General features: G+C 34.5%; 5 protein-coding genes across 9 annotated transcripts; 3 read left to right on the forward strand and 2 right to left on the reverse strand.

The window, feature by feature from the left end:
• The first annotated feature begins 1398 nt into the window (after positions 1 to 1398).
• Positions 1399 to 2331, forward strand: LOC133036101 (uncharacterized). Its single transcript, XM_061112586.1, has one exon. The coding sequence runs from the start codon at positions 1399 to 1401 to the stop codon at positions 2329 to 2331; it is 933 nt and encodes a 310-aa protein (XP_060968569.1).
• Positions 2332 to 3766: 1435 nt separating this feature from the next.
• On the forward strand, positions 3767 to 6892 carry LOC115709554 (BTB/POZ and TAZ domain-containing protein 1). 2 transcript variants are annotated; one of them, XM_030637682.2, is made up of 5 exons: positions 3767 to 4110; positions 4212 to 4345; positions 4573 to 4876; positions 5006 to 5322; positions 6360 to 6892. In XM_030637682.2, exons 1-5 carry the CDS (start codon positions 3970 to 3972, stop codon positions 6526 to 6528), a joined length of 1065 nt encoding a protein of 354 aa, XP_030493542.1. In that variant the 5' UTR covers positions 3767 to 3969; the 3' UTR covers positions 6529 to 6892. The 2 variants fall into 2 exon arrangements, with proteins under 2 accessions (XP_030493542.1, XP_030493543.1); XM_030637683.2 differs by lacking the exon at positions 4212 to 4345 and having other exon boundaries at positions 3810 to 4110.
• Positions 6893 to 15102: 8210 nt separating this feature from the next.
• LOC115710225 (putative disease resistance RPP13-like protein 1) lies at positions 15103 to 19736 on the reverse strand. 2 transcript variants are annotated; one of them, XR_009686622.1, is made up of 3 exons: positions 16562 to 19736; positions 16364 to 16446; positions 15103 to 15590 (listed from the first exon to the last, which is right to left on the reverse strand). XR_009686622.1 is itself a non-coding variant. In XM_061111247.1 (2 exons), the coding sequence occupies exon 1, from the start codon at positions 19618 to 19620 to the stop codon at positions 16564 to 16566; it is 3057 nt and encodes a 1018-aa protein (XP_060967230.1). In that variant the 5' UTR covers positions 19621 to 19736; the 3' UTR covers positions 15103 to 16446; positions 16562 to 16563. The 2 variants fall into 2 exon arrangements, 1 of the variants encoding a protein (XP_060967230.1); XM_061111247.1 differs by having other exon boundaries at positions 15103 to 16446.
• Positions 19737 to 19950: 214 nt separating this feature from the next.
• LOC115710227 (peptide methionine sulfoxide reductase) lies at positions 19951 to 21416 on the forward strand. The gene is made up of 2 exons (XM_030638575.2): positions 19951 to 20565; positions 20980 to 21416. Exons 1-2 carry the CDS (start codon positions 20245 to 20247, stop codon positions 21232 to 21234), a joined length of 576 nt encoding a protein of 191 aa, XP_030494435.1. The 5' UTR covers positions 19951 to 20244; the 3' UTR covers positions 21235 to 21416.
• Positions 21406 to 23427, reverse strand: LOC115710226 (vignain). Of its 3 annotated transcripts, none has more exons than XM_030638574.2 (4): positions 22567 to 23427; positions 22227 to 22462; positions 21993 to 22133; positions 21406 to 21869 (listed from the first exon to the last, which is right to left on the reverse strand). In XM_030638574.2, exons 1-4 carry the CDS (start codon positions 23006 to 23008, stop codon positions 21606 to 21608), a joined length of 1083 nt encoding a protein of 360 aa, XP_030494434.2. In that variant the 5' UTR covers positions 23009 to 23427; the 3' UTR covers positions 21406 to 21605. The 3 variants fall into 3 exon arrangements, with proteins under 3 accessions (XP_030494434.2, XP_060967233.1, XP_060967232.1); XM_061111250.1 differs by having other exon boundaries at positions 22227 to 22458; positions 22563 to 23421; XM_061111249.1 differs by having other exon boundaries at positions 21406 to 22133; positions 22567 to 23421.
• Positions 23428 to 23651: the final 224 nt, after the last annotated feature.

A 23651-nucleotide genomic window follows, 5' to 3' on the forward strand; every position in this document is an offset into this window, starting at 1 on the left:
GGAATGGAACTTTTTAAGAACAATGATGCGGGGCTTGGGCTATGAGGAACAATGGATCGAGAAAATTATGAGATGTGTAGAAAGTGTTAATTTTTCGGTCCTCATTAATGGTGAACAAATTGGGAATTTCCAACCTACCCGGGGTCTTCGCCAAGGTGACTCCCTCTCTCCATACCTTTTTCTTCTTTGCTCGGAAGGTCTTTCTTGTCTAATCCATGAAGCTGAAAGGGCTGGCCGAATAAATGGGATCCAATTTGGAAGGGATAAAATCAAGGTTTCGCATTTATTCTTCGCTGATGATAGCTTTGTTTTCCTTGAGGCTAAGGAGAATGAATGCGATACGATGAAGAACATATTGAAGAGATATACTAGACTCTCGGGCCAACAAGTAAATCTAGAAAAGTCTGAGGTAAGCATGGGTAAGAGGATCTCGTCGAATATGGGGCAGGATATGGCTAATCGGTTGGGAGTTAGGCTGGTCTCACATCATGCTAAATACTTGGGTCTTCCTAGTTTTGTGGGAAGGAAGAAACAAGAGGTTTTTGAAGTCATTAAAGATAAAGTTTGGAGCAAACTAAAAGGTTGGAAGTCTTCAATGTTCTCTCAAGCCGGTAAGGAAATATTAATCAAAGCCGTTATCCAAGCTATTCCAAGCTACACCATGAGTTGCTTCCGGCTTCCCAAAAAACTCATTAAATCCCTCCACTCCTTGGCCGCTAATTTCTGGTGGGGGGATACAAAAGATCAAAAGAAGCTTCATTGGAGTACTTGGGATAAATTATGTAGACCAAAGGAAGAGGGAGGTCTCGGTTTTCGAAGCCTAATTGAATTCAACCAAGCCCTCTTGGCCAAACAAGGATGGCGACTCATTCATAATCCCCAATCTCTCCTTAGCCGAGTATTGAAAAATAGCTATTATCCTAAAAATTCTTTTATGCAAGCCGGGTGTCCCGCGGGTGCATCTTGTGTTTGGAAAGGCATTTGTTGGGGTAGGCAAATTCTGAAGGAAGGTGCTAGATGGAGGGTTGGAAATGGTAGAGAAATAAATGTTTGGGAAGATAAGTGGCTTCCCCGGCCTCATGGAGCTACTTTGTCTCAATTTCCCGGTCTTCCACCCCAAACTAAACTTCATAAGTTCATAACTTGGGATGGGAATTGGGACATGGGGGAGATCACCAAATATTTTCACAAAGATGACATTCCTTGGATCCAAGGAATCCCCATAGACATTTATATGGAGGACACATTAATTTGGCCTTTCACTTCCAATGGGCAATACATTGTGAAGAGTGGATATAGGGTTGGAAGGGAGCTGAATCTTAACCCTCCTAGATGTTCTAATATGACAGCAATGCAGAATTGGTGGAAAATGATTTGGAGCCTTCATCTTCCCCCTAGATGAAACTTTTTGGGTGGAGAATGTGCCACAATTGGCTGCCTGCTAAGACCAATCTAAAACATAGAGGAATGGACATAAATACTCAATGTGAATCTTGTGGAAGGTATGATGAAAATCTTACACATGCTTTATGGAATTGTGATAAGATTAAAAAAATTTTAAAGCTGCTGCCTTGGTATAAAAAAATTTCCAAATTGGGAGAGGGATCTATGTTTGATGTGTTACAGGAAGTAGAGAGGCAGGTAACTCGGGATGAATTTGAAGACACAATCACAGTCCTTTGGGCTATATGGGAAAATAGGAACCGGAAATGGAATCAACTTCCAAGCATGAATGGCCAACAGCTTCTCAATTGGGTTTTTAATGCCTACCCGAAGGCTTATATAAGTGATCTCACAACAGGGCACCAAATGGGGGAAACTACCTCCAATCTGAAGCACTGGATCCCTCCTGAAAATGGTTGTATTTGTGTTAATAGCGATGCAGCAATCAATGAAAATACTGCTGGTGTGGGGCTTGGTTTCGTGTGGAGAACAGCCAGTGGCCATTTGGTTTCTGCTGGGATGGTTTATTTGCCAAGCAAGTGTTCTGTTAAGATGGCTGAAGGGTGGGCGTTGCTGGAAGCTTTGAAGAATCCTCCTGCAGCTGATACTTCTCAGATTGAAATCCAGACCGATTGTCAAGTGCTGGTGGCTGATCTGAAGGTTCCCGACAATACTCTCACTGCAGAAAGGAACATGATCCACAAGCTCAAAAGAGTGCTGGAAAATTTTAATAGTGTACATATTACTCATGTAAAAAGAGCCAATAATGAGTGTGTAAATTTATTAGCTAGGAAATGTCTAGCTGATAAAACTACACAATTTTTTGACAATTCTTTTCCGGATTGGTTAGCTATGTTTTGTAAGGCTGACCATCCTATTGTGGTGTAGTTGTTTCGGTTCTAATAAATTCTTTTTCAAAAAAAAAAAAAAATCAAAATATTTCTATTTTTCTTTCTCTTTTTTTTTTTTTTTTTTTTTTTTTTTTTTAAAATTTGATTTTTATATGAATATTATTATCATGCAAATAATTAGAGGATCTAGCATTCGCAAATATGTTTGAAAAATAATGCTGATCAAATATAAAACTCATCAAAAAACAGTTAAATATAAATTACATATTAGCATCTCTGCGCACAATTATAAAAATGTCTCAAATTTTAATTTCTCACCAAAAATAAAAATTATATAAAGCTTTTTTTTTCTTCGTTAAATTCATTTATATTCTTAAAATATTTTCTCCTTTAAAAATATATTAGAGAGATGATTAAAAAATTGTATTCAAATGTTAATAAAGTTATAAATTTGCTCAAAACCTAATTTTTTTTTTTTTTTAGAAACAAAACCTAAAGTTATTACTTGTTTCCTTTTGTTTGCCTTTTTTTTTTGAGGAAAAATACTTGTTATTATTAAACAAATAGAGATTCGTTTACAACAACAGAGTATATAGGTGGAGGGATAATCTCTAACCAAGTACAAGTCTCATTCAACCCTAATACAAATTTAGCGAGTCCATGAGCCGCGTCATTTGCAGAACGTTTAACATGTGTAACATTTACATTAGGGAAAAAGGATAATAGACTAACAACATCAAGAATTAAATCTTTAAATTCAGAATTTGAATTGAAGGGAGCTTTCAAAGCATTGGCCACCATAAGAGCATCGGTCTCAATTTGACCAATATTTTAGTTTTGCTTTTTGTGGACTCAAATAGTTTATATATGTAGGAAAATTTATATGGTATATTAATTTTTGTCATTTTTTTTATAAAAATACTGTCAGGTGGTATTTTTTATTTTTTTACTGTATTTTTTTATAAGTTTTATATTGCAATATATTATGTTAAGTTTTCACTGGTGTTCCAATACTTTTGTTTCCAATAGGCCCACACACATGTATAATTTTGTATATACTAGTACACTATATCCTTTTTCTCCACAAACAAAGGAATCTAGTAATTTAAAAATTCATGTTTTGACTACCACAAATAATGGTTATGATTTATGTTGCACCATTCCACGTCTCTTCCTTTTGCAAAAAAAAAAAAAAAGAATAGAATAAATTTATTTTACGTCTTTGGTCTATTAATTTAAGCACGTGTTCCGTTTAACTTAATCTCCAATTCTCAGACAAGAAAAAAAAGAAAAGAAAAAGAAAAAAATAAAAGTATTTTTGACCCACTTCCCAGCAAAGCGCGTCGCAAACAGTAGAGTCATAACATCATTGCTGAGCTGTCAATTATAGATCTCGTCTGATTTTATCAAAAATAACAAATGAAATTAAATGAACTATTTAAGTATATATTAAACGTAATTAAAAAAATAAAAAATAAAATAAAAAAAGATCTCCCCTGAAATTTGGTTTCATTATTCTCTCTCTTATCTTTTGTCTATAAAAGCCAGAGACAACCATAAACCAATTCATCATTACTATCGTTCTCCATTTCCATCGACTCAACAAAACCAAAATATCACTAGGTACATCTCCGCCGTCCGATCAAATCTTCCTCTCTATCTATTCTGTATCACAATGAAAACCAGTCCAATCGCTTACGACCTTTACGAATACATCACTTCAACGGAGTCGGATCCGCCCCGGGAATTGCCGGAGCCCGATGTTTATGTTCTCACATCTGACGGACTACGAATCCCGGCGCATTCTAGCATTCTGGTACGAAAAATCAGATTTTATTTTCCACAATTTTTTATTTATTTCTTGTGAAGAAAAGTTAGTGATTTTTTCTTTTTTTCTTTTCAATGAAATTATAAAAGGCTTCGGCGTCGGCTGTATTTGAGAGTATAATTGAACAGCCACGTAAGAACAGAAGCTCCGAAAGAGTCATTCGGATCCTCGGCGTTCCTCAAGACGCCGTCGTTTCGTTTGTTCGCTTTCTCTACTCGTCGAGGTAATTACTATTTTACCCTCCTCGACGCCGTATATAAATGATTTTAATTAATTAATTGAAGTAATTTATTTATTTATTTAACGAAAGGAAAATTCTTTACGGTTGTGTTGATTTTTATACAAACAAAAGAACGTTCCATGAAACACAAGGGGTTGGTTGGTGTTGTTGGTTGTTTGAGATTTTTATGTTGTGAAATGACGTTTATACCCTTTCTGGTCGTATTTCAGGTGCGAGGAGGAACAGCTTGAGCTGTATGGAATTCACTTGCTGGCACTGTCGCACGTTTACCTGGTTCCACAGCTGAAACAGAAATGCGTAAAGAACTTGGGTCAACGGTTGACTTCCGAGAATGTGGTGGATGTCCTCCAACTTGCCAAGCTCTGCGACGCACCGGATCTTTACCTCAAGTGCCTGAAACTCGTTTCAACTCATTTCAAGGCTGTTGAAGCCACCGAAGGCTGGAAATTCCTTCAAGACCACGATCCTCATCTAGAACTCGATATCTTGCAGTTCATTGACGAGGACGAAATGGTAATTTCACAATAATGAACTGTTTTATCTAATTATAAGTTATAAATTAATTGTGATCTTATCCAAATTAATTAATTTGTTATGCTATTTATTAGTGACTAAATATGAATAAATTTTTATTTTAAACAGAGGAAGAAGAAGTCAAGAAAGCATAGGGAAGCACAAAGCTTGTTTTTACAGCTAAGCGAAGCTATGGAGTGTTTACAGCACATATGTACGGAAGGGTGCACAAGTGTTGGGCCGCATGATATGGTGCCCGGAAAGAAGAAAGGCCCATGTAGCAAATTCTCCACGTGTCAAGGTATCCAGCAGTTGATCAATCACTTTGCCACGTGTAAGAAGAGGGTTAATGGTGGTTGCTTGCGTTGCAAACGTATGTGGCAGCTTCTCAGGCTTCACTCTTCAATTTGTGAACAATCTGATTCATGCAAAGTTCCTCTATGCAGGTACTTAAAATTTAATTATTATTTAAATGCCTATAATGATAGTTAGAAATTTAGTATAGAATCGATAAAATTGGAAAAGAAAAATGGATTGTCGGCTTAATATCTTAATATGTTGTTTAATTGGAGATTATAATATGATAGGACAATATGGTAATTCTTGGTATACAATGAATATAGTTAGTGACACCTGTATGTGTGGTGGCTGTTGTGGCCACGACTCAATAAATGAACCATTGATTTATTTATTTTGGAAGAATGAATATAAATAAAAATAAAACCCTTTTGTTGGTTTTGTCGTTTTTCATACAAATGTTCCAGAATATTTGATTTAATATCTCACTAATTTGATGGGGCACGTTTGGTTTTGGGGGGATTTCGAGGTTATTTGTTTTCATCTAGTGTAGTGTCTATGTAATTGGTTTTGATAGCTGGTGTTGTTTGTTACTTTTGTAATGAATGACCTGGAAAGAAAGTTCTAATTTTCTTGGTTAATATTGGTAGATCTTTTAAGATTTTACTTTTTACCCTTTAAATAATTGATATTAAGTTATGGTAATGGAAAAAAGCTTATCACTTTGTTGATATATGTTCCATGGTGTTTTAGGTGGGCTGTTGGTATGTCATAATCACTTAGGCTGTAAATTTAAATAATTTTGGGCTCATTCATTCTTTTCTTGATGAGGTTCATGTCCTTATCCCATGGGATCCACCAAAACTCAGATCATACTATGTATCTAAGGTTCTTAAATGTGATCTTAAGATAAAAATTCAAAATTCTCACCTTAATACGTAGCACACCTGGCAGATATCTTCATAAAATATCTAATAGTTTAAACTGATTGGAAGTAAGAAACCAATAATGATAAAGGCACTGTATAAATAAATATCTTGATTTTAGGCCTTTGATTCAACACAATTACCAATCAAATCACCTGTCGTTTTATGGGATTTTATCTTTTAGCTTGTAATGATTTTTTGATTAACAACACTTGTGCAACATTAATTGATTGAGATCTGTCGTTTTTCCAATTGGGCAGGCAATTCAAGTTGAAAATACTCCAAGAGAAGAAGAAAGATGATTTAAGATGGAAGCTATTGGTGAAAAAGGTGGTGTCAGCTAAAACCATATCTTCTTTGTCCTTGACTAAAAGGAGGAAAGAAGAGGACCAGAGAGAGAAATTGGGCTTGAGGGGCTACAGGTTGTAATTAATCAGAGTAGTCAGTGTAGTCATAGTAGAAGAAGTACTTGAGAAGTGTTTTTCTTTTTCTTTTTTCCAAGTGTGAAAAGAGTGAATTTTAAATTTCACTTTTGTAAATCGAAGTTTTTCTTTTAGGTAAATCTAAATAGTAATAGTGTGGTTCTATAATATGAATCATTTGTAATATTCAAAGAGAAAAAGTGAGAATATCCCATCATGAGGCAAAGAAGCTAGGTTGCCTCAGTTGTGTTTTGGTAAAGAGAAACACTTACATGGGATTAAATTACTTTGTAATTTTGAGTCATTACTTTTGTATGAATGTACATGCGAGTTGTTCTTAAATAAATACATATTTTAATATTAATATTAATTTCGTGACTCCATTATTAATGCCTCCAAAATAAGGGGTTTATCATCATCATGCCTTCTCACATCACATGCCTTTACAATATGAGAGGTTGTAGAGGATGATTCTCCACTGGAGAGACCTGACAAAAGGGTTTTAACACAAGAAACTTGCTTCTAAAATGGCGACCGACCCTAATAACTACATAGAAAAAATAAAGAAAAGAAAAGGAAAAAAACAAAGTCATATATTTGCAGCAAACTAAATGCACATGTAGGGAACCGACTGTTTTATGAGTTAGAAAGTGTGAATGCTAATATCGAATATAAAAGTACTAACCACGCATAATCCTCACAGAGGCCCTACTTCACCACACACATGATATTATCACTATTATTAAATGCCATTGTCTAAATTATGATCATTTCAGAGCTGACTGTTTCGGTGTTTCCTGTGGCTTATGTATATAATATTTTTATTACAAGGTACTAAGCATATTGTAATATTGTCCTTGAAAACCAAAGATATAGTTGAAATGCTAAAATAAAATAAAATAGGAAGACATATTATATTAATTAAATTAGGATAAACATAAAATGCTATAACACAGGCTGATGTACTTCCTCTTTTAGTAGAGAGAAGCTCCTGTACTTCTATAGTCGCCCACCAATAAGCCAGAAACGATCACAAATATTTATAATTGTCAAAAAAGTCTTTATATCATCTTAAAATATATATATATTTTTTTTTTTATTTTCTTTCTCATGGTTTGATAACTTTTCATACAAAAATTACTTCAAACACTTAACAATTCCAAAAGTTACCCAACATAATCTCACATGCCACCATTTAAATGATTAAATACTATAAAATAATATGATAAAGTAATTTTTTTGAAAAAACAAAAGAAAAGGATAAAATAATTTCACATGACTTGTTGCTAAATATAGGCAATGGTGTTAATAAAATTGTATTAAAAATAATAATCACATTACATATATGTGGAAAGAATAACTCCATGGGCAACCCTCATTGGAGATGTTGTTAGTCTAGATTGGGTGGGCTTTAGGAATTTATGAAGAGTTTTTTTAACAAAAATACTTGATTTTAAGCAAAAGTTTACAATTTTACTGTCACATGGAATTTTTTATAAAAATACTGTCTTTTTATAAAACAATTGTAAAATAACTAAACAGAACAATTAAAATAATAATGGAACAACTAAAAAACTAATCGTGAAACTAAAAATAGAATACTGTCTTTTCTCACACATTTTCCTCTCAATGTCAAACTCATCTTTCACACATTTTTCTCTCAATGTCAAACTCATCTGTAAACTCCAAGTTCTTGTCTAACCTATATTTTTCATATTTAGTTTGATTTTATCTTGATTTAAGCTTGAATATATAAAAAAAAAAAAAAACAAAACAAAATCAAAGATTCAACACCAGAATTTTACAAGCTTCACCTGCCCTAAAAACTCATTTTAGGCGGCTAGTGTTTGGGTTTCCCGAACTAGGGTAATAACTTTCACTATATTCAAAGAAGTATCTTACAAAAACCAACAATATTGTAAATAATACACTCTTTTACAAGATACAGTGAATCTATACCCATACCAACCAAGACCCTTGATTGAAGACACAAGATCCCCTTGTGTGAATGATGAGCTCTCTTCAACACTTTTCTTCAATCTGAACTCCCTTCAGATCTGGTGATGAAGATGATACTGAAATCCCTTTAGTTTGAACTCAACATCTTCAGCTCTGATATACAACTTTGGATTAATACCACCAAGCTCAAAGATCACCTGCCATGGAACATAAAGACGAAACAAGAAGAAAGAAATGTAATCCCTAATCTCCGATAAAAAAAGGTTCCTCAACATAATACCAAGAAGTTGTATTTATACCCAGCTAAATCAAGAACCCGAAATAGACAGTTGTTACCATCTGAACAATTAAAACACAAAATATCTTTGCTAACGTGGACTAACACTAACATTACGAATTCCAAACAAAAACACTACGAATTTCAAACGCAACTTGACATAATTTATCACTATAAAAAATACTAGTTCTTACATCATCTTTCACACATTTTATTCATTTTTTGCAGAACATAAACTAGAGGAGATTCAAGAAAAGAAATGAATTTAATATGGACTATTGTACTTTTATTTTATTTGTGTTGTATTATGTTGTGTTTTAAACTTTAGACTTTTAACTATATATTTTAATTTGTATGGTTACACTTATAATATACTTATATAATAAATTAGATTTTATTTTACCAAAAAAAAAATGCAAAGTTCGATTTTGGGCAGTTTGAACCGACCAAACCGTGGTTTGGATTGGTCGACTTTAAATAAGATCCTGGATTGGTGGGTCAGTTTTCAGATTGTACCAATCCAGACCGAAAACCAAAATTTAGATTTTTATATGAAAAAAACTGACCAAACTAACTGATTCTTAGCCCTACCTCATGGTATAATGGGTTGGATTCAAGTTATTGAAGTCCGAACTTCCATTCTGGAGATCCCGAAGTCAAACTGGGTGCAAGGCTAGGGTCTCCTCCCAGGTCGACTGCTATGACTCGGGTCTACTATATACTCTGTAACATTATCTTCATATCACGTGTCAAACATTGATGTTCACGTCACCAGAGAAAGTTTCTGGGTTAACAGGTGTCTTATACTTGTTCAATTTCTTAGTTAGTTGTATTAGGTAAGTGCTTTTTGTGTTTAATTGTTGATTTGTTGTTTTACGTAATTGAGTTTTAAGTTTCTTTTTGTCATCAGTGCCGAAGACAGCTCCAGTGACTTTTTCGGCGCTGATGACAACTCCGACGATCATTGTTCGTTGATTTGTTTCTAAATTTTATTAAAAAAAAATCTAAAGGGTATTTAATGTTTATATAATACAATTTTTTTTTAATGCCATATTTTATCCAATTAAGTTTTCTTACTATACTTATTATGTAAACTAGTTTTTTTTCTTACCATATTTATTTATGTAAACAGCCTCCTTCAGCTCTAGTGCAGTTTTGTCATTTTAATAAATTCTTTTTGCTCAATGTTATTTTGATAAGTTGATCACTGTAATTGTAAATTTAGTGATGTCAAACCAAGTGACTCAGCTAATAAGAGGCAATCTTCTGCATTTACTTGAGTGTTATTTGAAAGAAACTAAAAAAAGAGTTGTCTTGGTGGTGTGTATTGGCAAGGAAATATCAACCTTAGACATTGCATCATTTGGTTCAAACTCACACTGCAATTACTTTCTCTGGTTTCATTTTTAGTTACCACTTTCTGTGGTAATGCTACTTTTTTTTTTTCTTCTTTTGTCCCTTCTTATTATTTCGTAGAAACACACCATAAAAGTCTTTAGGACCATTTTATCATTTTTAGTGATACACTTGTGCCATATTTAACATGTTTTGGTGTGGTAGACCCTCTATTGGTGGCCGAGTAAGATTCCTTATTCTAATTCAAGTCATTAAAGCAGGGACAAGTATGCAACAAGGTCAACATTTGATTAGAATTTGTGACCAACTAAGCTGAGTTGTGATGATGACTATTATATGTGTGTGGTCTATTGCATTATTTCTTTTCATGAGTGTGAAATTGAAACAAAACATCCTGAAATTGAGGTAATGATGTAACATACAATATTGCAGCAAAGAACATTCCAGAACCAGAATGGCCTATTTTTCATTCTTCTCTTTTTTGGGGGAAATTAACCATATGGGCCTGTGATTTAAACTAAATGGGCCCCCAAAAGCACTTGTGTTTTAGAATTTTGACATCGATGTTGCTATAGTTGATTTATGTTATAGTTTTGGGTTTGAATGATTAAGAGAGAAATAATTGTTAATATTCAACTAATTGATATGTGTCGGCATAATAAAAAATGAAAGTAAAGGAAATAAGTGTTTCTAAAATCAAGTGTTCAAACCGAATATCTCACACAAAACAGAAATAATAAAACAAATATTGGGTTCATCTCAACGGTAACACCACAAATTTTTATAAGGGGTCCCTAACCACAAAAGAAATTGGGTATATTAACCACATTAAGAATTAACTACATTGAAACCAGATTGGATCAAATTCAATTTGGAAAAACATTAAACAAGGCAGAGCAGATCTGATCCAAAATTCAATAAATCGAAAAAATTAAACGGGGCGGAACAGATCTAATCTAAAATTCAATAAATATTAGAATATTTTAGATCGAAAGTGATCCGTTAGATCGGGGCTTCAACCTGCTCCAACTAAATAATCTTTTTGACATGCCTAACCTGGAGTAAAGGTTCATAAATGAACAAGGTGGATTATAAACAATAGCTTTGATGTAGACAATTTCAGCTATTATATTAGTGAATTTAAAAAAACTTTAAATCTCACTGAATGTAAGTATAATTTACTAGTTGAAGCATTGATTGGGGTAAATTTGTTGTATGATAGAGTTTGATAAAGGTTTGATCATTTAAGTAATTTTAGAAAACATTTTATTTCTTGATGTAGATATATTAAAAAAAAACCTTAATGCAAGACTTGGACCCCGGACTTGGAGCCCCTAGGACCTGAATTGGACCCGCCCAAGATTCAAACTCGGACCCGGACCCAGGCCCAGGACTCGGGACCGGAACAAGGACCCAAACTAAGGACCGGACTCGGACACCCGGACTTGGACCCAGATTCGGACTTGAACCTAGGACCCAAACCCAGACTCAAATTTTGGAAACCAGATCCGAACTCAGGATTGGACCTGAATGCAAGACTCGAGACCCAAACTTGTGGTCGGGACCTGGACCCAAGACCCGAACTCGGGACCAAACCTAGTCCTGAACCCGGGACCTGGACCCAGACCTAAACCTAAATATGGACCAGGACTCAAATCCAAATCCAGACCCGAACCCGGATCCGGACCTAGACCCAAACCACGGACCTGAACCCGAACCCGGATCCGGACCTAGACACAAACCACGGACCTGAACCCGAACCCGAACTCATATCCGAACCCAGGACTCAGGACTCGAGACGTGGACTCGGACCCAAACTCAATCTATTAATACAAGTCAATATCAAATATAATATTGTATTAAATAATACTAATACAAAATTAAAATAGATATAAAGTTATAAATTTAGATATAAAATTAAAATTCTTTTTTTAAAAATAAGTCGGGTCAAATCTGATCCGATCCAAATATGTGATCTAGCAGAGCGAGGCGGGGCAAATCCTTACATGATCTAATTCAGGTCAGATCATAGCCGAATCAGATCCGAATGGATTTATTTACACTCCTACTCCAGCTAAAATCACTCTTTTTAGTTCTTCTACTAAACAAGGTTTTATTTTTGCATATGCTTCTTCTTCTTCTGTCTTAGTGTTTGTCCAACACACAAGAAAGTTACTCAGTGTTGCGATATTTTGCACACGCAAGTGTACGTATCGTTATAAGTAGTAAACTCACCAGGAGTGAGGTCGATCCCACGGGGAGTGTAGTTAAGTACGTTAAAATTAAACTTTTACTTCTATTTGGTTAAATAAAAATAAAGAAAGAATTAAAATAAGAAACTAGTAAGAAACAATTATTCAAGAGAATTGAAAGTTAATAAAAACTAGGGCTTCGATTTCAATTATTTCTATTGAATATGGCCTAATATGATTATTTTCCTAATATTAATTTCTATGCAATAGCAGGTTTACTAAGGTAATTTATAGTCTTCTCAGATATATAAATCTCAATTACATGCAAACTTTCTACTCTCGTGATAAATTTAACATGCAACAGGCATTAAACACATAAACCCTATAAGCTATCTAAACCATATAGGTACTCTCGTCCTATATCGAAATTCAGTTCTATTTTACTATAGCATATTTGACACTCACTTCTCAGATCTCGCATCAAAACCATAGACAGATAATTGGTGATCAGGCAATTAAAAGTAATTAAGCACAAATAAAATAGAATACATAGAAATTAGGGAGAAAATAAATCATATTAAAACCATAAACAATGTCAAATAATATCCATCTAACCCTAATAAAGTGTTTATTTACTCATGTTCATTGTAGCACAATTACACATATTAACTTTAAGAAAAGAGATGAAAATAGAGAAGAGAAGAATGTTGAAAACTCTCTGAAGAATGCCTCCAATATTGCAGTTGATCTCTCCACTTTGCATCTGTATTCTCTCTGTTTTTCTCTCTAAAATTGCTTGCTGAAATCAACTCTCTTCTGCTCTTTATATAGGCATTCAGGGCCTAAAAAGATGGGAAAATCGCACAAATTTAAATTCCATTCGGATTTAAATTTTTGTGAAACCTCAAACGAGATATTTTTTTCTACTGCGTTGACTGATAGTATTTTGGTCATAACTCTCTCGATATTGCTCGGAATTGAACGATTCAAGATGTTCCGAAAAGATAAAAGAGAGATCTAGAACTTTCATGTTTCGACTTTTTCCAAAATCTAATCAGAAGATCGTCGAATTCAGGATTGAAGTTTCGGTTTTATTTACTTGCACAATTTTCTCTATTTTAAATATCATGATATTTTTATCTTTTTCCCATCTTTTTCTCTGATATTTTTCTAATCTTCTTCTATTTTAAATCTGCACAAATAAAAGATAACAAGCGTAAAAATGCTCCAAACACGATTAAAACTCAATTAAAAATATACTAAACTTAATCTAAAATTAATACTAAAAATAACCTAATACTCAGCAAATGTTAATTGCCCTGCTCTTTGTTGGAGGTGCTTTTCTTCATTTCAATTAATCCTAAAATATCTTCAAAGACATAAAATTGATCACTTGATCAACCATTGAAGCTTTATCATTATGCAAATACTATTATTTCAAGGGTAAATACTATTTTGGACCTTGTGTTTTGTAAAAGTTACCGATTTGACTATTTGTTTTGTTAAATAATAAAATGGACCCTGTATTTTCCAAAATGGTAAAAACAGTACATTGAGCTTAAATTTTGACAATTTTTTTTAATATAACCAACTTGAAGATAATTCCTAACATGAACAAATACAGAAAAATGTAAACAACTTTGACATAACACCTTTAGATCAAATTATTATTAAATTTTATTTTAACAAAAAATAGGGTGTTGCTTTGCGGTCGATAATGGTCAATCAATTAACATTAGGGTAATCCTAATACAGTAATTTCAATTTTAGAGCTCGTTTGGAACGTCGTATTAGGTCGTATTGTATTATATATCATATTTTTATATAATACTATATTAAATTTTAATTTATACTAAAATATTATATATTTAGGACACATATAATTTTACATAAAAATATTATATAAAATACAATTAAATATAATATTATACAATAAAATACGGTGTAATATGACGTACCAAACGAACCCTTAATTCATGTTTCCTTTGTCCCCTCACATTGCGAATGCCATTCTTCAAATCGAAATTCTACCGGCCTCTCAACATGATATATGTGTTTGGACTTTGGAGAGCCAACTCCTCATATGACGATTTTCAGTTAAAAGAGTGCACATGCTTTATGTGTATTGGAGAATATTGTCCCACATGGATTAAATGTGAAAATATTAAGCTATATATAAGAACATGAGCTACTCCACTCATTGCCAATTAGTTTTAAGATGGAACCCCATGATTCTTAACATGGTATCAGAGTCATATCCCTAACGGACTTTCGATCCACACCTATCAAATACTTAGCCAGCCGCAAGTTATTCTTATGACATTTACAACATGGGGACGGTGACTGGGGGGCTCTTGCTGCTTCAGTGATAATGTCGAAACAAGTATTCACTTGTTTAAGGAGTGCCCGCTGACCAAAGCTATATTTTTCCACTCAAAATGGGGCATTAGACTTGAAAACATTGAAGTGGACGACATGAAATCCTTGCTTTCTTGGTTTTTTTTTTAATACTAGGGCCTAATCTCCTTTGTGGCGATTGCCTTGGTGGACATATGGAAACTTCGCAACAACAGCTCCTTTGACCTCCAGAGTCTTATCCAGGTTATTTATTCTACATCTAAGGAGTTTGGAAGACTATCTACGCCCTTTCACGATAGCCATAACAGCTGTTATTGATCGTAATTGGAAGAAAGCTTGCATATTCTCTGACTGCAAAAAGTGATTATGCGTCAGCCACCCACTTAGCTGAAATTAATGCCAAGTCTCTTAAATATGAAATGCCATTAAAACAATGTAATTTCACCTGATAAGAAAATTGAAGCAATAAATCCTCAAATTGAGGTAACGATTTCAAATACAATAGCGCAGCGAACAATATTCCAAATGGCCTAATTGGGTTCAGCTCAACAGCACCACTACTAATTTTGAGAAAGACCCTAATCACAAAAGAAATTTGTGTAAACAACCACTTTAAATAATGTCTCGTGAGAAATAATATTTCTTTTGTAAATTACTAACATGAGCAACTTTATGCAATTTTCTCATACAATACAACATTTTTAGGCCAATTATACATAATATTCAGAGAATAAAGTTTTCTTCTCTGAAAATGTCTACATCTGTAAGCTGCTTTTCTACTCTTAATCCAATCCACCTTATTCATATACTCTTCTCTTTGTTGCTCTACTCTTCTCCTTGTTGCTCAGTCCAAGCATTCCAATGTATCTCATCAGCAATAACAAGACGAACTAGTCCTGAAATTGCTTCAAACTCCTTGCCCATCACCTGATCAAACATTGAAGCTTTTGCATCAGTATGCAATTATTAATTTCCCAAAAGGATAAATCAACAATGTTGTCAAATTTCCAAAATAAAGATGAACCTCAAATTTCCTATGTTGACTCTCATTCTGCTATTAACAATAGTATCCATACAATACAAGTATGTAGCAATATCCATCTTATTTATTAGCTCTCAAATGGTTCATCTAATTTTGACAACCATAAAAGCTTCTATAATGATTATTACTTGTTGTGTTTTGGGTCTTGATCATCTTATATTTCTTAATGGCTTTTTCGCACATAAACTACAACATATAAAGAACGTGACTTAATTCTTTACTAAATTGAAGCACCTCTTTTAATCATACACATACAAAAACAAAGTAAGCATTGAGCTAAAAATGTAAAAAAGAAAGAAGAAAACAAGGCCAATAGTCTTACATCTGAGAGTGAAAGAAAAAACATAGGAAATGCATTACCTCCCAATCGCACACATTATGCTCTTTTAAACTATATAGATATCAATTTAAAAAACAAAAAAACAGCTAGAGAAAAATTTAGAACAAAATGCAACCTGTTATGTAAATTTAATAAAACGTCATTTGATGAGCATTACTTTGGTTATTCAACATCTGATTTTCATGAAGAAAAAAAATATATATACATATAAATATATATCAAGGGATAAATATTTGCAGCAGATACACTTAACTAAAACAAAAATGCCTTTGAAAAAGCAATTATCTTGTGGTGAGTGTGTGGTGCAAACATTTTTACCTGTTCATCTTCCCTTCACATATATCTGGAGCGCTTTTTTTTTTTCTTGAGATTTTACAATCTGTACTGTGAGGATGAACAACCTTTATTTCCACACAAGAAAACAACAAGAATAGATCTGTCAGAGGAGAGAGAGGTGGGAAACAGAAATCCAATATTTATGTTCAGTTAAAGAGGTATATCATTGTATATGCTTACCATCAATTTGTAATCTGTATATTAGGTATGTACTCCTTTCCACACAGTCCACTTAGCAAGGGACAGTTATGTATATGCAGAGAGGAAAGAGAAGTGGGCAGTTCTTCTGGCAAGCACCGAAGCTCCTTGCAGTCCTCAATTTCCAACACTTGAAGAGAGGAGAGTTGCTGAAAGCTCTTACTGTTCAAGGCTTTCAGTTTATCACAACCTGAAATGGATAAAGACTTGAGCATGGTTGGGAGCAAGCCTTCCTCCGGAAATGAATCCACCATATCATTACAATAGGAAAGAGTTAATGATGTAAGTGATGGAAATCTATGGAGATTCCACTGCATTCGAACAGCGAACAACTTTTCACAATCGCTGATCGCAATAGTATGTAAACGTGAGAAGGATCCCCCTTCCATAAAAGACTCAAGATTTGAACAACGGAAAAAACGTACAGACTCCAGAGATGGAAATGCTTCGTGTGCAATGCCATTACAACACTCTTTCAAACTTGACATATCAAAAATAAGCAATTCTTTCAAGGATTTAAATGGCTCAGTTGCATTAGAAGATATTGACACCAACTTATCCATTTCATCGATGTGAAGTTCTTCGAGGGAGGGTAATAGGCCAAGCGGTGACAAAGAAACGCAATGTTTACAACTTACTAGAGTGATTGCTGTAATATTAGAAAAAGAAGCATCACCTAACCAATCTGACAATCTTGTGCCACTGTAATGTTTAATGTTGAGTATCTTCAAATTTGTATTAGGCTGAAGCTTACCAAGTACTACACTTTCAGTCTCAGAACCACTGATATCATCATCCCAGCCCAGAGTCAACTCAATCACATTCTTCATATTCTGAAGAATAGTTTCTGAAATATTACCAAGATCAACAATATTGTGAAGCCCAGAAATACAGAGTTGTCCACATAAGTTGTGAAAGTTTTCCAATTGGTTGATCTTAGACCCACTCTGCTCACCAATGACAAAATCAGATAAGCTTTGCAAATTTTTCAGTTTACACAGGTCTTGTGGCATATCCTTCAATGGTGTTCGTCTAATATTAAGATGTTGCAAGTTGATCAGACCTCCCATATTTTTTGGTAACAATCTTAGATTACTACAAAAAAACAATAGTAGTATCTGCAAATTGAGCAAACCACACAATGTGTTAGGAAGTCTTTTCAAACGACTCCAGGATAGATCCAAATATTTTAGTTGTTTTAAATTGCCTACTGAATCAGGCAACTCTTCATAAGCATATCTCCACAGAGACAAAACTCTTAGTGTTGTTGGAAATGATGTTGTTTGGAATAACTCATATGGTAATTTATTTAACCCACTGAATGGATAATATCTTTGGTCCACACTTGACAATCCTAAAATGGTGCGTAGTGATTTTGCTTGACATAGAGCTTCCAAGATATTTAAGTCATAGACACTTTTCTCATCATATGATAAGTGACGGATACTCTTGTTTGTAGCAACTGAGCTAGAGCAAGTATTATCCAGTACAAGACAATACTCTCCCGATATAAAGTTGGCTAGATCGTTCACAAGATCATGCATGTGAAAGCAGTGCATTGGCTTACCAAAATATACCATTGAGGTTTGAAATAACGACCTTGATGTTAGATCGTCAAAGTATTCTTCACCAACTTGTTTGAGATTTTTATACTTTTGGTGCGGCAAAAGATCCTCAGCTATCCACAACAAAATTAAACTTTCCTTCTTAAATTGGAAATCTTTAGGAAATAATGAGCAATAGGCAAAACATCGCTTTAGGTGAGGTGGTAGATGGTAGTAACTTAACCATAAAGCTGGAAGAATATTGTTTTTCTCATTGGGCAACTCCCAAATGTTACTATTCAATATCTTCTCCCACTTCTCCAAATTTGATTCAGAGCGCAATAGACCAGCAAGACATTTCACAGCCAACGGGAGACCTTGACATCTTTTAACAATCTTTCTACCAATCAATTCAAACTTTTGATATGCATCCTCAGACACACGAACAAAGGCATGCTTCTCGAATAGTTGCCAACAATCTTCATCAGATAATATCTCAAGTTTAAGAGGTTGAACAGTAGTCACCATTGATGCAATTTCATCACTGCGAGTAGTCACAATTATCTTACTTCCTTGTGCTCCAGATTCAAAAGCACACATTAAGACACTCCAAAGGCCATAATTATTGTTCCAAACATCATCTAGAACAAAGAAAAATGTCTTCTCCTTTAAAACCTCCTTCAATTTCACCTGAAGTTGATTTAAGTCGCTTATCTCATCACATGGTTTGAGTTCAACCACATGACTGAGAATAGTTTTTGTTATTCTAGTGATGTCGAAATCATCTGAGACAGTAACCCATGCTTTAACATCAAACTTTGTCACTCTCTCATCATTATAAAGTATACCGGCAAGTGTAGTTTTGCCAATTCCACCCATACCAACTATGGGAATTACAGATATCTTGTCTCCAATATGATCATCATTGGAAAAAAGCAAGTGACCAATTCTCTCTTTGTCATAATTCCTACCATAGACACATGATTCATCTACCAAAGAAGTTGCTGGTAATCTTTGTGAAACTCTATTTTGAAAGCCCTGTTTTAAACCTAACACATCCTTTTGTTCAAGAATAAACTTCAACCTTTTAAGAATCTCTTTTATCTTTGGCTCTATTACATTATCAAAAGCAGAAGCAGTAGGGAACAAAGATGAGACAAGTTTCTTTACCTTGATTCTCCTGCTTGAAGATACACTGCTTTTTATCTCTCTTTCCAAAGCTTTGGTAGCAATGGCGTCCAACAAGTCCTCAGCATCATAAGTAGCTTCCTTGAGTTCATGAAGCCACTTCCTCACAAGAGAGTTCCTCAGTTGTTTCTCCTCAGCATCATCCATCACTGAATTAGCAGACAGCAGCAGAAGTTCGAGTTCTTTGAGCAGCCCATGGTCCAGCTTACTTCTCCGGAAAAAGCTGACCATCTCCGGAGAAGCCATCTTCTCAAACATCGTCTGGAACAAAGCAGAGAGAAAAGCTCCACCAATCACTTCAAGAGCCATCTCAGAACTTTTTTTTCAGAGAGAAGTAAAGATCAGGCAGAAAAAAAGTAGAAGGAAAGTATGGTAGAAGAGTATTTTTATTTTCTTTTTTTGTGGTTGTGATTTTGCTTAGGTATTATTAGTTGGCATTTTATTCCTTCAGCGAACCTTCCCATGGTTGTGGTTGTGATTTTGCCGCCAATTACTGTACACTTTTGTGCCTTATCGAATTGTCGTCCAAACGTGTTTTCATCGTTTTTTCAAATCTGTCGTTTTATCAATTGTCCCTATCATTGTTTGTTATTCTAAGATGTCGTTTTATTACGTCGTGATCGAGATCGTTCTCATTGACATAGTCGTTTGTTTGAATATTTCAACCCAATTAACTGTCGTTTTTATCGTTAAATGCCAAAAACAGCGACACACACAGACTCAAGTTGAGGTCCGACCGCCATAGCCATAACCATAATAATCTCACACCCTTTCACCTCTGCAAATTGACAGCGACACTAAAGAGGACTTAATTCGTTGATCTGAATCTTACCCATTATAAAATCTACATTCATTCAATCCTAATCCTCCATAAATTCAGTTCTTCTCTTATTTTATTTTACTCCTTAATAATTCCGAAAAACAAACATAATAATGGCGACTACTGAGGTCAATAATCCGGCTCTGGCTCCGGATTCGGACACTCCGAACGATCCGAGTCACGAGTTCGCTGAGTTCGGAGCTGGATGCTTCTGGGGAGTGGAGCTGGCGTTTCAGCGAGTGAATGGAGTGGTGAAAACGGAAGTTGGATATTCTCAGGGTCATACTCCGGACCCGACTTACAAGCTGGTTTGTTCTGGAACAACTAATCACGTTGAAGTTGTTCGGATCCAATTCGACCCGAAAGTATGCTCCTATACCCATTTGCTTTCAGTCTTTTGGGGTCGCCATGATCCCACAACCCTCAATCGACAGGTATTTTCATGGTTATTTTTTAAGGAATTTTTTTTTAAATTTTTTATTAGTTTATTTAATTGCTCCCAATTTCGAAAATTTCACTGTTGCTATAATTTTCTTAGTCAGAATCTGTATTCTAAAGTGGAAAATTTGAGTGAATATGGCCTGGTGAAATGATTGACTTTTTCTTTTTTGCCTTATTTTCTATGTATTGTGTATATGTATTTACATGTTTCAGTGAACAAGTGTGTCAATAATTTGTTAAATTAAGAAGAAAATGATTTATGATTAATGTTTTATTCATCTCTAAATCGTTTCCTTGTAATTTTTCTTACATGTCCATTTTATGATTATCCCATCTTAAATCTCCATTTGGCTTCTGCAAATATTTTAAGCATTTTGAGATTAAAAAGTAATGTTAATGTGTGATAGGGTGGTGATGTTGGGGACCAGTATCGATCTGGAATATACTACTACAATGAATCTCAAGCTCGTTTGGCCCAAGAATCAAAAGAAGCTAAACAGTTGGAGTTGAAGGATAAGAAGATAGTGACAGAAATTCTGCCAGCAAAGAAATTTTACAGAGCAGAGGAGTACCATCAGCAATATCTTGAGAAAGGAGGTGGTCAAGGCTCAAAACAATCTGCCCAGAAAGGTTGCACTGACCCCATTAGATGTTATGGCTGAGAATATTTCAATAAGTCCATAAAATAAAGCTCAACACATAATTCTGAGTTGTGTTATGTGTTATATGTTATATCTGTTTGGATACTAGTTTTAGTGTCTCTGTTTTGTGTGAAAATTCCTATCAATGAATGCCAGCACTGTTTTTGCTATGAATAATAATAAATCTAGTGCTTTATACTGAATGATTGTATCTTCATTAGATATATATATAGTTGAAACAATTCTGAAATTCCAAAAAAAAAAAAATTATTGATGTGTGAAACTAATATTATTCTTATGGTTCATGAGGCCATGTCCCATGTAACCTGAGAGCAGAAAGGAAAACAAAGAAAAAGCATCTAAAAGGGCTTGAAACCATCAGTGTGAGCAGTTTAGAGTTCATCTTTGGGAGAAGGTGAAGTTGCAGTAGGATTAGATGATGATTTCTTGATGGGATATGAAGCTTCCATGGCTATTCCACAAAGTCCTTCTTTCTCAGAAATGTTTCTTTGCATCCTTATGTAACCCTTCTCACCCCACTCTGGTCCCCAAGAGTTTCTTACTGTCCAGAACTTGGTACCATCTAGTGTTGTTCCATAGCCAACTACTGCAACTCCATGGTTCAGCTCTGTGCCACAGCTTCCATTGAACACTCCCTGATGATACACCATACTCATACAGATCAAAACCAAGACAAGGTAGTTTCCATCTATATAAATACGTATATATATAAATATATAAATGCATGTATCTGAAAATATAAATAAAAAAAGTGTTACCTCTGAGTAGAACTGAAAATCAGAACTTCCAGCATCTATGGCTACAGAAATAGGTTGGTGAGCAGCTGCTTTCAGTAAAGCATCCTCATCGTTTTCGGGCACATTCTCATGGCCATCAATTGACACTGCGGGTAAGTTTTCCTGCCATGTGACATGTCAACTAGTATTAGAACCTGAACCTGAGTTTTACCTTTTAAACACTGCAACATAGCATACATAAATGTACTCATGTACCTTAGTAGCATCACAGGTTCCATCTTCTGCTTTGTAAGGGTAGTGAGTTTCAGTTGTTAATCCTCCTCTTTTCTTGATGAACTCAAACGCATATTCCATAAGCCCTCCATTGCATCCTTCATTTTTTTCGGTGTCACAATCAACCAATTCTTGCTCAGACAAAGAGACTAGCTTCTTTGTCTTAATCTGGTTTATACCCTCAACTGCTACAACGGTTGAGAATGCCCAACAACTACCTATAAAATCATAAGAAGAAGATTCAAATTACAACATTCAAAAGCTATATATAGATATATACATAAAAGATTATGAAGTAAAACACTTTTATGTTTATACATACCACAACTGCCTTGGTCCTTTACAGCAGTGACAGCACCTTTCTTTCTCCAATCAACTGATGTGGGGACTTTCTCAACATTCTCATACATGAACTTCCCAGTACCATGTTGTGATCCCCGGAACATCCTGTGATGCTTAATTTTCGAGCCAGCATAAGTGCTCCTGAACTCATGATTGGTCATGTCTGCAAACTTGTTTAGTTTCAGTTTGAAAGGCATGTCCTTCTTGTTGGTATTGTGAACATGCATGGCATTAGCCTTAAACACATTGAAACGCTTTGCCTTTTCGTCAAGGCTTCGTGACACAGTGTGATGGCTTCTCCACCTCTCGTACAGTTCCCACAAGCTATCCTCGGTTTCCAACTCCTTCTCATGGAAATCGAAACTCTCCACAATCCCAAGAACAAGAGCAAGTGAAACAGCAACCAATAAAAACTTCTTCATGTCTAGTAATTGTGTGTTGAATTTGAATATGAAAATGTTGAAGACCTTATAGCTCCCTTTTATAGAAGTAGGAATGAACACAGAAGAAGAATTAAGAGTGTTGAAGATGAAGAAGAATACAAAATAAAATAAATGTTGAAGTTAGAGGTTTCTTGTGGATATCAACAACTTGCTGTAATGATATTAAGAAAATGGTATTTGATGAGCATTTCCAAATGAGGATAATTGTGTTTGGTTTTTTTCATATTCATAGTAAGCATGAGTTAAGCATGAGTTAGCTTCATTAGTAAGAAAGCTGAACTTAGAGAAGGGCACACTTAAATTCTTAATCAACAGTTACTATATGTGTATGCATATTTAGGATGTTATTATCTTTTCTGCATTTCATGCTTGCCAACACGTTACAACTTACCAATTTTAATGTGATTGAGCCTAGTTACAACTCATATATGCATATGGCAACAACTTGGAAATAATAAAGTTCCATAACTGCTTTTTTTTTTTTTTACCTGTAACTGAAGCCAAAAATGTTTTAAGGTGTTACTTATGGTTTGCCTAGAGTTGTTCTTGATTTGGTAATACTCTAGTTATAACATGTACCATATACACACAATCAATACACCACTAAAATTATATGAATGGT

This window comes from Cannabis sativa, chromosome 3, assembly GCF_029168945.1.
Source record: "Cannabis sativa cultivar Pink pepper isolate KNU-18-1 chromosome 3, ASM2916894v1, whole genome shotgun sequence".
NCBI classification, from domain to species: Eukaryota; Viridiplantae; Streptophyta; class Magnoliopsida; order Rosales; family Cannabaceae; genus Cannabis; species Cannabis sativa.